Genomic DNA, 17,501 nt, shown 5'->3' on the forward strand with positions numbered 1-17,501 from the left:
AGTCTCTTTTAATTTTCAAATTCAGCAAAAAAACATATACAGAGAGAGAGAGAGAGAGAGAGAGAGAGAGAGAGAGAGAGAGAAACAGAGAGAGGTTTGTCCTAAAAATGCGAGTTCCAGGTGTATTTATAAAGGAAGACTTTAATCTTCATTAAGATTTCATACATACACATATACACACATATACCTGCGCAGAAGCAAAAAGACATCGGATTTGCCTTCTGCAGCAAGAGTGGGCTGCCCCCTTGTGGCGTCAATTGTTCTCACCATCAGGACCTCCTTTGTTTTTGTTCCATTTCTTCTCCACCAGGAGCAGCGAAGAGGACGGGGAGGAAGAATCCACAGCTCAAGGGAGCCGGCAAACCCACGACAACTTGTACCGCGTCCACATGCCAAGTCTCTACAGTTGCGGGAGCAGTTACGGCAGCGAAACCAGCATCCCAGCGGCTGCCCATACTGTCAGCAACGCCCCCGTCACCGAGTACATGTAAGAATTCAGGGTTTGCTATTGATTGATTGGCTGATTGATTGATTGATTGATTGAATTTCTATGCCGCCTCTCTCCGAAGACTCGGGGCAGCTCACAACATAATTTAAAAAAAACAATGTACAATATCAAACCTAGAATACATAGAAACATAGAGGATTGATGGCAGAAAAAGACCTCATGGTCCATCTAGACTGCCCTTATACTATTTCCTGTATTTTATCCTAGGATAGATCTATGCTTATCCCAGGCATGTTTAAATTCAGTTCCTGTGGATTTACCAACCACGTCTGCTGGAAGTTTGTTCCAAGCATCTACTCCTCTTTCAGTCAAATAATATTTTCTCACGTTGCTTCTGATCTTTCCCCCCAGCTAACCTCAGATTGTGCCCCCTTGTTCTTGTGTTCGCTTTCCAATTAAAAATACTGCCCTCCCGAACCTTATTTAACCCTTTAACCTATTTAAATGTTTTGATCATGTCCCCCCTTTCCCTTCTGCCCTCCAGACTATACAGATTGAGTTCATTAATTTTTTTTCAATTAATATAACTAATTACTTTAAAAGCCCTTGAATTTTAAAAATCATTCATTCACATTCAGGCCCCAGCTTTACAAAGTTGCATCTAGCTCAGTGGGTCTCAACCTGGGGTCCAGGACCCCTTTTTGGGGGTCGAATGACCGTTTCACAGGGGTCGCCTAAGACCCTAGGAAAAGAGAAATTTTCCCGGGCGTTAGGAACATATTTTTACAATCCGACCAATCGGGTGTTTCCAGTGGGGGTGTCCCTCTGACCTTCCTGCCAATCAGCTTAAAAGCTCTGTTGGAAGAATTGGTGCTAGACTTATGGTTGGGGGTCACCACAATATGTATTATGGGGTTGCAGCATTAAAAAGGTTGAGAACCACTGAGCTAGCTGAAAATGGACCACAATACAACATACAAAGCAGTGAACCGAATGACTCGGATCCCCCCATGTTAGCATCCCTCCTGGATCTAGATCAGGGCTCTCCAACCTTGTCAACTTTAAGACTTGTGGACTTCAACTCCCAGAATTCCTCAGCCGGCAAAGTTGCCAACCTTGGAAACTAAGACTTGTGGACTTCAACTCCCAGAATTCCTCAGTCAGCAAAGCTGGCTTCCCAACCTCGCCAAACTTTAGGATATGTGAAATTGAACTCCGCCGATCCCTCCGTTTCCCAGATGAGATCACACCTCCCTTGAGATCTCGAATAACGTCCCATCTCCAATTCCTCACTTGTGATTCTTTTGCTCCCAGGACCCAGAACGCCAATTTCCAGAATCCCCGTTGTGAGAATACGCCTCTGATCGGCCGGGAATCTCCACCTCCTTCTGTAAGTCCTGCTGTTTCTGTTTGAAAGGTTAAAACCTACGAGGGTTATCCTGAAAGTAAAGTTACAAAGTACGTAGCTCTCACGGGGAATGTTCGCGGGGGAAGTTGATTGATTGATTGATTGATTGATTGGAGTTCTATGCCGCCCCTCTCCTGGGATTTGGGGCCGCTTACAACATACAGTGGCACCTCTACTTAAGAACTTTTCTAGATAAGAACCGGGTGTTCAAGATTTTTTTTGCCTCTTCTCAAGAACCGGTTTCTACTTACAAACCCAAGCCCAGAAAAATTTCCCAGGAAATTTGAGAGTGGCACGAAGGCCCGACCCGTTTCCTGCCATTCCCCCTTTAATCCTGGCCATCTCGGGCTTTTCTGGGCTGCCAGAGGAGCCTTTTGGTGGCGCTTAAGGAGACTTTGACAGCCCAGAGCAAACAAAGCATTTTCCTTTCTCTGGGCGCTTGGAGAGGGAATAAACCTCTGCCAGCGCCCAGAGAAAAGAAACGCTCCCTTCGCTCTGGGCAGCCGAGGAGTCACCAGAGCGAAGGAAAGGCGCCGGCTGCAAAGCGAGTGAGTGAAAAGAGAGGGGAGCCCTTCAGCATGGGAAGGGAGAGGAAGCAGGTATCAACAGCAGCAGCCAGTGTATGGGAGGCGCATGCTCCTCCTCGCTGTCTCAGAGTCCCTCTTTTTTTTTTAAGCCTTAAAGTTTTGTATTTTTTTGATTCCCCTCCCCTTCTTCCTTCGGCAGCGACTCTCCTCCTCCTCCTCTTCTTCCTCCTCCTCCTCCCACCCAAATTCCGAGCTTTTATTTCTTTCCTAATGGGTTTGCACACATTATTTGCTTTTACATTGATTCCTATGGGAAAAATTGCTTCTACTTAAGAACATTTCTACTTAAGAACCTGGTCACGGAACGAATTAAGGTCTTAAGTAGAGGGACCACTGTACTACTGCAAGCTAATTTTGCTGATCACTGGCTACCAGCACTTTGGCAGATCGAATCTCAGTAGGCTCAAGGTTAACTCAGCCTTCCTTCCTTCCTTCCTTCCTTCCTTCCTTCCTTCCTTCCTTCCCTCCCTCACTCACTCACTCCTTCCTTCCTTCCTCCCTTCCTCCCTTCCTCCCTTCCTCCCTTCCTCCTTCCTTCCTCCATCCCTTCCCTCCCTCCTTCCTCCCTTCCTCCCTCCCTCCTTCCTCCCTTCCTTCCTTCCCTCCCTCCCTCCTTCTTTCCTTCCTTCCCTCCCTCCAAACCCTCCCTCCTTCCTTCCCTCCCTCCAAACCCTCCCTCACTTCTTCCTTCCTTCCTTCCTTCCCTCCCTCCTTCCAAGATGAGCAATATACTTACTCTCTTTTATTTGTTTCCTAATGGGTTTGCACACATTGTTTGCTTTTACATTGATTCCTATGGGAAAAAATGCTTCTGCTTAAGAACTTTTCTACTTAAGAACCTGGTCACGGAATGAATTAAGTTCTTAAGTAGAGGGACCACTGTATAAAAAGAACAATAAAGTACAAATCCTAAATCCAATTAATATAAAACCCGCTTTTCTATGGGGGGGCCGCCCCTCTGGAATGAGCTGTTCCTAGAGATTCGTACTGCCTCCACCTCCTCACCTTCCACAAGAGTCTAAAGACTCATTTTTGCCGCCAGACTTGGGGTCCCTGGACTCCAGCCCCCTGGCCGACAAATGATATGTATGTATGTTGTTGTCGAGTGGGAATGATTGATTTTTAATATAACGGGGATTTTAGATTAGAGAGGTGGGTTTTATATTAACATTCCCCGCCAGAGCCACGTCTTGTGTCCTTACTTTCTGGATCACCCTCGTACCATCCGTCTTCTGAAGACCTCAACCAAGAGCCGTGGGGTCTTCTCGCCCCGATTCACAAACCCGTCAAAGAGACGGGACCCCAATCCGCCCACCCACTTCTCCTCATTAAGCATAGAACCCTGCCTTATGGGGCCGACATTAACTCACCTGCGAAACACACCCAGGAAACTTGACATCATTTTGACAATGGAGTTATGAACCGTGAACAAAATTCTGCAAAGGTCTCGTATCCTGAAAAGAGCCGGTAATGTTTGGCCACTGGGCATAACGGTGACACCGAAGATTAAAATGCGTTCTGGTCTCTATTTGATTTCATCCTGGGGTTTTTAATACTCATAGCAACCGGTTTTAGAACCCACTACTGGGGGGAGAGAGAATTTGATTTCCAGAAACTATGCATTTTATGGGAGATTCTCTTTGAACAAGAAGCTATTTCTTTTTTTAAAAAAGGACAAACAAACTGGGTTTATTTCTTTTAATTTCCTGAGTTGCAATCTTATATCTCGATTTATTCTAGTCTGTGGTCTCAATGCAACAGTCTCCCTACCCTTCAAAGGGATTGGTTATATTTTATGCCTTCGGTATATTAAAAGATCAAAACAAATCTTTTTTGGTTTTTTTAGAGGAAAAATAAAAAGGCTGGTCTTGCAAAATAGATTTTAGCGTTGTTAAGAGAAAACAGATGCCCACACCAGCAGTTCAAGACATAATTAGAAAACCAGTTTGCAATTATTCCGAAACATTTTGATTTCAAAGCTGCTCGCTTTTTAGAGCAAATTATTTCTTTTTTTCCCAGGGTGGGGGGATGCTTATTCTTCTGACTATGCATATGGTGGTAGGGGGTGATGGAATCTGTTGTTGCAGGTATTTGGATACCTTCCAGACAACCTATTAAAGTATCTTAGTTCCTTATGGGCAGAAAGTAGCAGTAGAGTTTTGTTTTTCTTTCTACTCTTCTCCTTTGGCAAAAAAAAGAAGAAGAAAATAATTTTTAAAAAAATCCTAATTTCCAGAAGATTGAAAAGAAGCCGCTTTGGCCTTCAAGACACCTCTGGCAGTGTTGGGTTCTAGATCTGTAAGGACAGGGAATCTGGAAATCCCAAAGAGGAAGGAACCTCAAGTCGATATCTTGGGAATGTTACGTCTTAATTCAGGACCTGAGATATATAGAGATACACTTGGTGTATCCAAGTTGGTTTTGGCTCATACACCAATGAGATTCACTGTTAAGGGGATTGGAAGTAGGAACCACAATAGCGTTCCTCAAGATCCGTTGCTTTTAGGACTCAACTTGTGGAAACCAAGTCAACTTCTCCAGTAGGGCAAGAGTTGTCTTCTTCATCGTTTGTGTGTGTGTCTCTCTCTCTTTTTTTGTTATTTGTCCCCCCTGAATCATCCCTTCTTTCATTTCCCTTCCAAGGTCTGTTCTCCCAAGGATGGTAGCCTTGAGCCCCCCCTTTCCCCACCCTCAAACCGTTGACCTCCCTACCACGAACCGATCACATGCTTGCAACTTGTGGGTTTTTTTCATGCACGTTGAGGCTGCACTCTCGTTCTCTCTCTTTTTTTCCCTCTCTCTCTCTCTCTTTTCCTGCATCATCACAGTTGTATTTGGCTGCCATGGACAGTAGCAGCCATATAAGCTGGCAGCTTAAGCCCTCGGACAGTGCTCGGACGTACTGGTAGCAGCGCCCTCCAAAGCGGAACAGGTACTGAATAATCCAAGGTCCTTCTCGCTGACCGCCCACTCCACCCACCCGACCCTGCCATGCTGCACCGACTTCCTCAGGCCCAAGGCTCCACGAATCCTTTCTCCCTGCACTTCCCCACCCCGTCCTTCTCCCCACACCAGGGTCTCCACGCCCTGCTTCCTCCATCGTGGAAGGGGGCTCTCCAGCTTTTTCATGGCCATCCGTGTAGCCGTTGAGAATTAGCGCTGCCTCCTCCTTTCCCCAGACCGGGAGTTTTGCGATCGAGAAAGGACCCTCCATCTTTGGTTCTTCTGGGAAGTTCAAATTGGAGACCACCCAAGGATCTGAAATTGAATGGCTTACGCCTCTCCTGCGTGAAACTGACCCCGCAGAGTTTTAGCTAGCGGAGCTCACCTGAAACATAGCAGGTCTCCCTTGCCCAGCCCTTATTTGTCTCTCTCCGAATTCCTCCCTCCCTTTGTGTCACAGTTTCTGTGTATTATTTTTTTTTTAAAAAAAAATTAATAATATTTTTTATATTTAAGTCGGGTCTGTAGCTGCCCATCTCGTAACAGAAATTCTGGTGCAAAGCCGAAAACTCACCGCCACTGTCAACCATTGTGCCACCAGGCGTGGGGCTATTAACTGCTTGCCCCCTGGTCGATGAATGAAAGGGAGGCTTATTGTTTTAAATGGGAGGGACTGATTTTAAATGTACAGTGGTAGCTCTTACTTACGAACTTCATTCGTTCCGGGACCAGGTTCTTAAGCAGAAAAGTTTGTAAGAAGAAGCAATTTTTCCCATAGGAATCAACACATTATTATTATAATAATCAACACATTATTATGTGTGCGATTGGGGAAATAATGTGTGTGATTGGGGAAACCACAGGAAGGCTGGAGGCCCTGTTTCCTCCCAGAAGATTCCTAGAGAGGCCCCACGGAGGCTTCTCCCCGCATTATCCAGCCCTGTTTCCTCCCAGGAGATTCCTAGAGAGGCCCCACGGAGGCTTCTCCCCACCTTTTCCCGCTTTGTTTCCTCCCAGGAGATTCCTAGAGAGGCCCCACGGAGGCTTCTCCCCGCATTTTCCAGCCCTGTTTCCTCCCAGGAGATTACTAGAGAGGCCCCACGTAGGCTTCACCCCACCTTTTCTGGCCCTGTTTCCTCCCAGGAGATTCCTACAGAGGCCCCACGGAGGCTTCTCCCTGACTTTTCCAGCCCTGTTTCCTCCCAGGAGATTTCTAGAGAGGCCCCATGGAGGCTTCTCACCACCTTTTTCGGTTACAATTTCAGAGGGAAAATTGCTTCTTCTTATAAACTTTTCTACTTAAGAACCTGGTCACGGAACGAATTAAGTTCTTAAGTAGAGGTAGCACTGTAGCATCCCTCAATCCAGATGAGTCCAGCATCCTTCAGAACCCTTCCAGAAAACTTTAGTCGTCAACCAGCAAAGGCTGGCTGGCTACCTACCGTCTGCTCAAATCTGATTAAATCAGACAGGTGCAATAATATACCTGAACTGATGAACATCTAGAGAATTATTGAGAGGAGAGTTATCCCAACTTTTGCGAAGCGTTCAGGACACAAAGCGCCCTCCAAAAGACACAACCTACCTTATCTCTGCTGCCATTTGCCTGGTTTTTCCATCCTTGCTTCATCATATGCTTTGAGAACATCTAGAGTTTGGTGTTTTTCCCACCTTGGCAAACCTGCTCTGGCGTGACTGGTCCAAAAAAGAAAAGACGCATGCTTTGCTTGGGGTGCATGGGCCAAGCGCATGCGGAGGAACTGCGTATGTTACCGGGTGCATGTGTTTGCCTGCGATCTTCTGTCTCCTGGGATGGTCTCTACTTCTGCATCGCTTGGCAGGAATTCCCGGAATTGTGGCTGTTGGGTCAAAGCATTTTTTTTGTTTCTTTCTCAATGTTCTGTATTGCAAACTTTGTATTTCAGACATCTCTCTTTTCTTTTATTCCCCCCTTTTTCTGGAAGAGAATGTGACAGAGAAGAATGTAGTCTAGGATCAAAATTACACTGCTCCAAAAAAATAAATCGAACACTTAAAGAAAAGACTATAACTCCAAGTAAATCAAACGTCCGTGAAATCAAAGTGTCCTCTTAGGAAGCAACACTGACAATCAATTTCACTATCTATCTGTCTATCTATCTATCATCTATCAATCTATCATCTATCTATCATCTATCTATCTATATCTATCTATCATCTATCATCTATCTATCATTATCATCTATCTATCTATCATCTATCTATCTATCATCTATCATCTATCCATCCATCACCCATCCAACTCTATCTATCTATCATCTATCTATACCATCTATCTATACCATCTATCTATACTATCTATCTATCTATCTATCTATCTATCTATCTATCTAAAATCTATCTATCTATCTATCTATCTAAAATCTATCTACCTATCTATCTACCTACCTACCTACCTATCTATCTATCTATCTATCTATCTATACCATCTCTCTCTCTCTCTCTCTCTCTCTCTCTATCTATCTATCTATCTACACTGCTCAAAAAAATAAAGGGAACACTTAAACAACACAATATAACTCCAAGTAAATCAAACTTCTGTGAAATAAAACCGTCCACTTAGGAAGCAACACTGATGGACCATCAATTTCCCAGTCTGTCAGCACATTCAACTTTGTACAGAACAAAGTATTCAATGAGAATACTTCATTCATTCCGATGTAGGATCTGTTCTTTGAGGGTTCCCATTATTTTTTTGAGCAGGGTCTTTCTTGCCAGGGTCTGAAATTGTCAGCTCCTTATTCTAACAAGAGTGCCAACACCTCTTGCAAAGCAGGGAAGAAAAGACAAGGTATATTTGGTGTTGGGATGTCCAGGCACCCAGTGTGGCTTTCAATGGAAGGCCATACAAGAGGTGGCATCAAGTATGATGATACAAGTGAAGGGTTAATACCACTTTATAAGGCCTTGGTAAGGCCACACTTGGAATCCTGCATTCGGTTTTGGTTGCCACGATGCAAAAAGGATGTTGAGACTCTAGAAAAAGTGCAGAGAAGAACATCAAAGATAATTAGGGGACTGGAGGCTAAAACATATGAAGAACGGTTGCAGGAACTGGGCATGGCTAGTTTAATGAAAAGAAGGACCAGGGGAGACCGGATAGCAGCCTTCCAATATCTCAGGGCTTGCCCCAAAGAAGAAGGAGTCTACCTATTCTCCAAAGCACCTGAGGGCAGAACAAGAAGCAATGGGTGGAAATTAAACAAGGAGAGAAGCAACTTAGAACTAAGGAGAAATTTCCTGACAGTCAGAACGGTTGATCTGTGGAACAGAAGTTGCCTCCAGAAGTTGTGAATGCTCCAACACTGGAAGTTTTTAAGCAGATGTTGGATAACCATCTCTCTGAAGTAGTGTAGGGTTTCCTGCCTAAGCAGGGGGTTGGACTAGGACAGTGTTTCCCAACCTTGGCCACTTGAAGATATCTGGACTTCAACTCCCAGAATTCTGGGAGTTGAAGTCCAAATATCTTCAAGTGGCCAAGGTTGGGAAACACTGGACTAGAAGACCTCCAAGGTCCCTTCCAACTCTGTTGTTATTGTTATTATGAAAAGGTTACCAGTATTGGGTTCCTATGCGGACGGATAAAGAGATAGAATCTCATTTTGAGTCTGCATTCTGTTCTCTGTGGAACTGGAATCTATAGGATGATATTTTTTCTGCCCTGGGTTTCTTTGAACTTTTGGAATGGGATGTTGGTGGTTCCACCCACGAAACCCCTTGTTGGTGCTCTTTAGCACACCTGCAGAGCCATGTTTTCTTGGGTTTGTGATCTCCGGTTGAGTAACAGCTCCTTAGTTTGTGACTCAGTGCAAATCGAAATTCTCCGAAGGACCACCGGACCATCGCTGTGTCTGAAGTAAGGCGAAATGTCCTGACAAAGAGAACAATGGATCAGGGGAACGTTTGGCCTTCAGAAGTTGTGGGTGCTCCAACACTGACAGATGTCAAGAAGATACTCCATTTGTTGGAAATGGTCTAAGGCAAGGGTAGGCAAAGTTGGCTCTTTTGTGACATGTGGACTTCAACTCCCAGAATTCCTGAGCTAGATGATTAGCTCAGGAATTCTGGGAGTTGAGGTCCACAAGTCATAGAAGAGCCACCTTTACCTACCCCTGGTCTAGGGCAAGGGTCCCCAAACTTGGCGACTTTAAGACTTGTGGACTTCAACTCCCAGAATTCTTGAGCTAGTAGCATGATTGGCTCAGGAATTCTGGGAGTTGAAGTCCACAAGTCATAGAAGAGCCACCTTTGCCTACTCTTGGTCTAGGGCAAGGGTCCCCAAAATTGATGTCTTTAAGACTTGTGGACTTCAACTCCCAGAATTCTCCAGCCAGTATTCTGGGAGTTGAAGTCCACAAGTCTTAAAGTCTCCAAGTTTGAAGACCTCGGGTCTAGGGTCCCCTGTTTGGGGGTTGAACTAGAAGACCTCCAAGGCCCCTTTCAACTCTGTGATACTGAAGCAGCTCTTGCCCCATGTTGTGTGAGTTGACAACCCTCTTGTTTCCTTTCTTTTGCTTTCTCTTGTTCCTCTAGTACACCTCCAGCATGAGAGCCAAATACCTCGCCACCAACCAGCCTCGGCCGGATTCTGGAAGCGTGCACTGAAAACGGAGACCTCCTGGAAGTGAAAAAGAAGAATGGAACGGAAATGGGCCCAACGTTGAGAGCCTCCGTTGTCTTCGCAGCTTTCTATCCTGCTATTTTCTCCCCAAAAGTCCAGGATCCAGCTCAGTTGCAATTCCTGCTGCTGCTTCTTCCCCAGCTTCTCCTGGATCATGTCCACATGAAGACACCTCCGTAGAAGGTCATTGCAGGTCTAGGCTCTGTCCTCCCGTAGTTCTCTCTCTACAGAGAGAGAGAAGCTCTCCACATGTTCAAGATCCATTGGTCCTCTGGGTTCCTTCGCTGTACAGGCAATTGTCAAGTTGACCACCTCATCTCTAAAGCTTCTGTCTAACCCACAAGAAACCAGATTGGATGAACCCAATGACTTAAAAGTGGTGTGGAAGCGCTCGATGTGGCACACTGAAACTAAAGCCATCTTTAACCTCTGCTCTGCCGCGAAGCTCGGATAGATCTCTCAGCTTCTCCAGATCCTCCTTCTTGGAGCTACCTTAAGAGGCATCCTGGGTTCTCCTGCCAGCATTGGTGGATCTCCAACCTGGGATATTCACAAGCCCTTGGTTCCTTGCCTTTTAAACCACGCAGTCTGCTAATTTAAACCCTTTGCGATTCTCGGATAACTTCTACTACAAGTTTACTCCTCTGTTTGACTCTCTGGGTTTGAAAAGTCCCGGAGAAAAGGGAGAAGGCTTCCTGCACCGGCTTGGATGTGGTTGGATGTGTGTGCTCGTTTTGCACACACGTACAAACACAGCCTTATATGAGCACACGCTGTTTGTGCTCTACCTGCCTTTTGTCCTTCGTATCTCTACTTCCCACCAGCTCTCGCCCAACCTCTCTTGGAGCTGTTGTGAAGTCAACTGGAAACTACCACTCTTTCAGTGCCAAAATACTTAAGGGAAATATTTAAGGAGCATTGTAGATCAGAAAGGGAGGGCTATGAAATATCAAATTTTGGGAGAAGGGTTTAACCGGTCAAGGAAGTACCAGCAAAATTGATCTCCTCCTTCCCAAGAGGTTCTCCTAGGTTAGACTTCTATCTCAGTGCTAATCATATCAGCTTCTTTGAGGAATTAGGACAGACAAATCCCTTGAAGTAGTGTTAGATAGAGAAGGGAGAATTGTCACTGGTCCTATATCCTTGAATTACAGGAAGCAAAGATTTTTTAAAAACCACTTTTGATGTTCAGGGGTGGAAGGGGTCTCCAGCTAAGTTCTCACCTTAATTCTGAAGGCCACCTGTGGATCAGTTGCTTCTTAACTTGTTGACAGTAAAGGTGAGCAGCAAGTTAGAACCATTGCTGTAGGACACCTAGCGGTGTTACCTACCTGCCACGCGAGCTGATTTAGGGTATCCAATCATTCGCACCCTATTCTTATCTATCTCTTGGGGTCTTCTCATTTTGAAAGCATGGAGGTTTCCTTTTCAGGTTCTGCACGCTGGAGAGGAGGCTTAGATTGCTTTCGCTCTTGAGAGATGGACACCCGCACACATTTAGACTTTCAATACGGCTTCACCATGGTTTTCCAGCCCTCTCTAAGCGGTTTACAGAATCCGCACATTGCTCCCAACAATCTAAGTCCTCATTTGACCCACCTTGGAAGGATGGAAGGCTGAGACGACCTTGAGCCTACTGAGATTCGATCTGCCAAACTGCTGGCAGCCGGTGATCAGCAGAAGTAGCTTGCAGTACTACACTCTAATCACTGCACCACCAAGGCTCTTGTTACATATACACACACACACACAAACATGTTTGTCATAGTTGCTTGCTTGCAATGGAAGCCCTAGACTGTTGGAAGGCTCTGAAATGGAGATACAAAACCACTGTGAGGTCTATCTTGGACACCAGGGTCACATAAGCCATTGTCCGTGTGTAAGTGGCAGGGATCCTACTCAAACCTTCTCTCTCGATCCCAGTCACGCAGCTCAGCCACCCCAGCGGTGGCATTGGGAGAGAGGAATTGGACCTGTTTCCAAACCATGGAAGCATACAAATCTAATAAATAATCATAATAATTTGTACGAAAGCGAGGCATCTCCAAAATGATACATTCCTTCACAGATCACCTTTCGAAGCGTGCCCTTAACAAACAAAACTCGGCCCTCTGCCTCATGGGTGGATGATCACAGGACTTCAGAAGAACTTCCTTGATAGCTTAGTTGGCGGAGAGTAGGAAGACAACCCCGTCCTGCTCCGTCTTCTCCAAACGATAGAAACCTGGAGTATGATCATTGTAAGGAAAGGACTGGTGTTCGTAATAATAACCACTATAGAAACTTTGACTTTCTGCCGAGAAGATGCTTCAACTTAGGGTGAAGATGCTTCAATTTTGAGTGCCCTGCATCGAATTGAAGATTCCTCTTCCGCATTTTCCAACAACCTGGTAGAGAAGACCAAGCGGTAGATAGGAGTTTGTCACGGGGTGAATCTTCTCCATGGGACATTGAACTCGGCTCAACTTGTCAACTCACCGGGATACAGAATCATCTCAAACTAGGGTGCCCGCTTCTATCGACGGGGTAAGGGGTGGGCGCAAGAGCCAATGGGGTGCGTCTCTACGTACCCACGTGCCCACCCGTGTAAATATGGACTTCTGGGGGACGCCGAGAGCACGTGGGGCATGTCTGAATGGCTCTACTTTTCAGAAAACGTGAGTGTTTGCATGGCCAATCGTTTGCCTTCAACGAGAGAAGCAGGGATCCCCTTTCCCCTTCTTCTCCTCCGTGCCAAGCTTCCATGGCAACTACTTCGACTGCTACGGGCTGTTCACCGCTGGCTGCCCTCTCCTTCCAAACCAAACGCGTCCCGAGTTTTACCCCCTTCCTCCTCCCTCAATTATTGCCTGGCTAGAGTATTGACGTTTGGCTGGCTGGCTTGGTGTCTTCATCAGGGCTTCTGCAACCAATGCTTTGGGCACAGTCGGCGAACCCCACAAAATAGTTTTTATTTTCTTGTTCTCTTAGCTTTCTCTCTCTCTCCTTGTTTGGGTTTTTTTGCAAGTACTCTCAGGACGGCCTTGGAGGGGTTTCTGGCCATTCCCCATGGGGGAAACCATTCCTGTGGATTTTTTCTTGGCCTAAGACATTCAAAGTGACATTGAGTGGCGGGTTGCTAAAGACCGCTTGGCCAGAACCTGAAGTAGGGGGACAAAGAAGTTGGAGTGAAAAAAGCAGAGCCCTAAATCCTTCCTTCCTTAGAGCCATTTGCAAGGGAATTTGGTTTTTCCTGCCCGCCAGCCATCACATGCCCTTTCTTACGGAAAAAAATCCGAAAGGAAACTCGGGACCATTTTATGCTCACGAGGCATCGCTCCATAATGTGACTTGTACATAGTCCAATGTTGAAGACTGCATTGTAATTGGGGGGGGTTTTCTTCTTAAATCGAATCAAGACTTGGCTGTGAATTTATTTTTTTCTGTGTGCTGTCCCAAAACAAAAAAACAAAATTATTATTTTTTTGGTCGTGTTTTGTATCCTGTATGTATAATATTAGCTCACTTAGGGTTTTTTTTAAAAAATTTTCTTTGGCTTCTTAAGATGAGAAAAGGTTTAAGGTGGGTGGGTAGGGGGGGAATTGATATTCATCCATGTAGACTTGAAGGTTAGTTTCTTCTCAACTGGCCTCGATTATTTTTTTTAAAGGAAATCTGATGGTTATGTGTGAATTAAAATACCTCAGGTGTGGCCAGCTTAACTGGAAGGAAAAGGAATGGGTCACTTAAACTTGGCCTAAACTTGGAACAATTTTACTGAGGGTTCATTTCTGAAGCATCCCAGAAAATGTCTTGGTATGGGTGCGTTAAACTCAACCCAGCACACTTGCTACCTAGATCTGTTGTTCTTGTCTATCTGTGGCCAATTAAGGACCTAAGACCTAATATTTTCCCCAAAGCATGGTAGGGCTTCCTAAGATCTACTAAGAAGTTGAGCAGTTGGGAATATCATTTGGTCTTTCTCTTAGGATCCTTTGCGTGTTTGAAGACCAAGAAGATCTTTGTTGTGATCGCTGTGTTGTCAACTTGAGCAAAGAGGAAGGTCAGAAAGTGGGGTGGCGTGGGAATCCAGCAAGGCCAAGAGACAGTTGAATGATGGGTCTGGTCCGTAGTTCAGTTTTGACCGTGGATAGGAGGCCACGGTAGGGGCAGAAGGCACATGGCTTTGGGGTACATCTTCTTTGATGCCCACTTGACCAACTCTACCCATTTCTTTTCTGAAGGACCTTTGAGATCTAGGACTTAGTACATCAGACCATGTCAAAAGCTTTTTGCGGTGAAGGCTATTGGACATTGTTCCACCGTATCTGTGCCAAAAAAACCCAAGTCTTTTAAAAGCCATAGTGATGAAACAAGGCTGGAGATGTGCAGCTTTGGTCATCAACCTTTCTGAGCTGCCGTTGAAGAAGAGGTGCTCTATTGGCTGCTTCCCCACCAATAGGGCATCTTCTGAAGCTTAATTAAGCGAGCAGGTCCAGTTGAGGCACCTCTGATGAGGGACAATAAGAGAAATGTAGATCGCAGCTTGCAAGCTGTTGCCTTCAAGAGTCCTTGAAGGGTCTGGCTTGGACCACACACAACCTTCAGCAAAAAAAATTGAGCCTTCTGTTTCTGTCCTCCTTCATCCTGTAATTTATAGCCAAGTAGGTAGACCAGGACTCAAAATACCCCATCTAAGTCTCTACTCATTGCTTAGGCGTGTTCCTCAAAGAGGTCCTTGAAACCATGCATGATCCCAAAGTTCTTTAAGAGGGAAACTCTTGAACCCGAAGGAATTTAGACAGACCCAGAGTTAGATCCTAGGTGTTGTGAGTACGTCATGGTGATGCATAGCTAGCTTCGAGATCCTTGGAGTACTGATAACTGGGACCAGCTCCTCCACATGACAAGGCAGGTGGTCCACCAGGTCTTCTTGTTCACTGCTCAGTGGAAGGGCGTATGGCTTGCAGGTGAGCGATTGAGTCCTTATCATTTCCGTATGGAGCAGGAAACATTACCACCAGCTGTTGGTAAGAGGACTAAGTACTGAGGGCTTTGGTTCAATCTAAGCAGTAGTGGTCTACAGCTGGGCAGCTCTGGCCTGCGAGCATGGGTTCGGGCGCAATTTTGCTCCTGCAGCAAAATCTCGCATGGGAACGTGTGTTTTGGCGAGGTTATTTGCTCCCGTGCATGATTCCGTGCAAAATTGTGCTCGAACTCATGCGCCAGAGCCACAGCTATGTGCGATCAGCCGTACCAGCAGGAACCCACTACTGAATCTTATGTCAGCTGCTCCTGCTTGTAGCTAATGAGTTCTCATTGAGAAAGACCCTGTGCCCTCAAGAAGAAACTGACAGGACCCCTCTCTCCACCATCAGTGATTGCGTCAAGGCGGGAGACCCTCCCGTCCTTGTCCGCTAACGTTCAGATTCCTCCCAATCCCTCAAGGACAGAAAACGGTGCCCCATGGGACCAAACAGGCACAGCTACACACCGACACACTCACAGGCCAACCTTAGCATCTGTGTTAGCGGGACCTGTCCGTAGCCTTGGTCCGCAGTAAGCAGGGCTGGGCGTTATCTTACCTTTCAACAACGCAACAACCCCCATAGCCCCCAACGGCAGCTGCTGGACTAGCATCAGGCTAGTTCTTGGTGCTTTGTGTATTCAACAACGACACTTTTTTGTCTCTATGCAAGGCGTCCGTCCCTCCCGTTTTCACTCCTCCCGCTATAAACAACCCGGATCCATCTCTCAGGCTTCCCCCGATCCAGTTGGGGGTTGGATTTGTGTTTTCCCCCCTCCTGAATCGACTCAGCTTTTTAGGGAGGCTGGGTGGGGATTATGGGAATTGTAACCCCTCAGAGCTTCCGATTCCCAGGAATATTGTTGTTGTGTTCAAGAACTGGGCCCTGTTATAGTCTCTTCCTCCTACTTTCAATCCATTTTGCGTCGAAAGTCTCTCTTTGCAGATATCGGGGTTGTGCCCTTTAAAACCCAGTTACAAAGAATCCTGATTTATTATGAATCGGGACAAAATCAGGCAGGCAACGCCACCTCTTATGACCCAGCGCCAGGCTTCACCTTCTGTATTTCTGCCTGTCCGTGATTAACAAAGGGCCCAAATCCCTGATGGATCTTTGGTGGTCCATTAGCAACCAGCAATTCTATTTTCTCCTATTGTCCGTTCATTAGAAATGCAAATCTGGGGAATTAGTTTGTAACTTTAATTCTTTCAATTTCCAATTTTATTATTATTATTTGAGAAGTGTGGCAAAATTCTACCAAGTCGAACCCCCGAAACTGGCGTTTTCAAAACCCGGGTTTTGCTTTTAAACCACAATGGTTAATACAGCATTCTACTTTTCTTGTATACATATATAATATATGTATATGAAATATATTATATAAATATTATTTTTTAAAGCCTTTAGACGTGACTAGCTTCTTTCAAAGTTCTCCAACGGACCACCTCCCCCCAAAAAAACATTTTTGAAATTTCACAGGGATTTAAATGGAGGGGGGGGATTGTCAGCCTGATGACAATTATTTTTAAACAACTTTTCTTTGACTTGGTTGATTTTTTTTTCTTTTTACAACATTGTACTGTAGCTTTTTTTCTTTTTAATTTTTACTGGTTTGTGTTCTGTTCTGCAGATATTACAAGAGAAACTATTCTAAATGTAATTCCTGTGGTTTCTATTCCGCTTGGGTTTCGTGTTTTAAAATAAACAACTTTGAAAAGGCTCTGCTTCGGTTAATGGATGGTTTATATACACGGATAGATTTTATGTGACCTTGAAAATTCATCTCGTGGGTTGTACCTAGTTCCTCCACAAGGTGGCAGCATTTTCCACGGGACAAAGGAGAACTCTTTCCATTGAAAATTGGATAGATGGAATTAGCATAAAAGTACAGTGGTACCTCTACTTACGAACTTAATTCAGGTTCTAAAGTAGAAAAGTTTGTAAGAAGAAGCAATTTTTCCCATAGGAATCAATGTAAAGGCAAATAAGGCATGCGATTGGGGAAACCACAGGGAGTGTGGAGGCCCTGTTTCCTCCCAGGAGATTCCTAGAGAGGCCCCACAGAGGTTTCTCCCCACCTTTTCCGGCCCTATTTCCTCCCAGGAGATTCCTAGAGAGACCCCATGGAGGCTTCTACCTACCTGTTCCAGCCATGTTTCCTCCCAGGAGATTCCTAGAGGCCCCACGGAAGCTTCTCCCCACCTTTTCCGGCCCTGTTTCCTCCCAGGAGATTCCAAGAAAGGCCCCACAGAGGCTTCTCCACGCTTTTCCAGCCCTGTTTCCTCCCAGGAGATTCCTAGAGAGGCCCCACAGAGGTTTCTCCCCGCCTTTTCCGGCCCTGTTTCCTCCCCCAGGAGATTCCTAGAGAGGCTCCACGGAGGCTTCTCCCCGCCTTTTCCGGCCCTGTTTCCTCCCCCCAGGAGATTCCTAGAGAGGCCCCACGGAGGTT

At 45.6% G+C, this 17,501-nt stretch overlaps 1 protein-coding gene across 2 annotated transcripts in view; it reads left to right on the forward strand.

Annotated features, from left to right (window-relative positions):
* The window catches only part of TTYH3 (tweety family member 3), a 74,483-nt gene that overhangs the window by 45,181 nt on the left and 11,801 nt on the right, over positions 1–17,501 (forward strand). Inside the window, exons 12-14 of one of the 2 annotated variants that reach the window (XM_070761353.1) lie at positions 311–487; positions 1,763–1,838; positions 9,959–16,769. In XM_070761353.1, the coding sequence (XP_070617454.1) occupies positions 311–487; positions 1,763–1,838; positions 9,959–10,030 (325 nt within the window). In that variant the 3' untranslated portion in view covers positions 10,031–16,769. Of the gene's footprint in view, positions 1–310; positions 488–1,762; positions 1,839–9,958; positions 16,770–17,501 lie in introns of those variants that run through there. The other variant, XM_070761354.1, reaches the window with a different exon arrangement.

This window comes from Erythrolamprus reginae, chromosome 9 (assembly GCF_031021105.1).
Source record: "Erythrolamprus reginae isolate rEryReg1 chromosome 9, rEryReg1.hap1, whole genome shotgun sequence".
In the NCBI taxonomy this organism is placed as follows: Eukaryota; Metazoa; Chordata; class Lepidosauria; order Squamata; family Dipsadidae; genus Erythrolamprus; species Erythrolamprus reginae.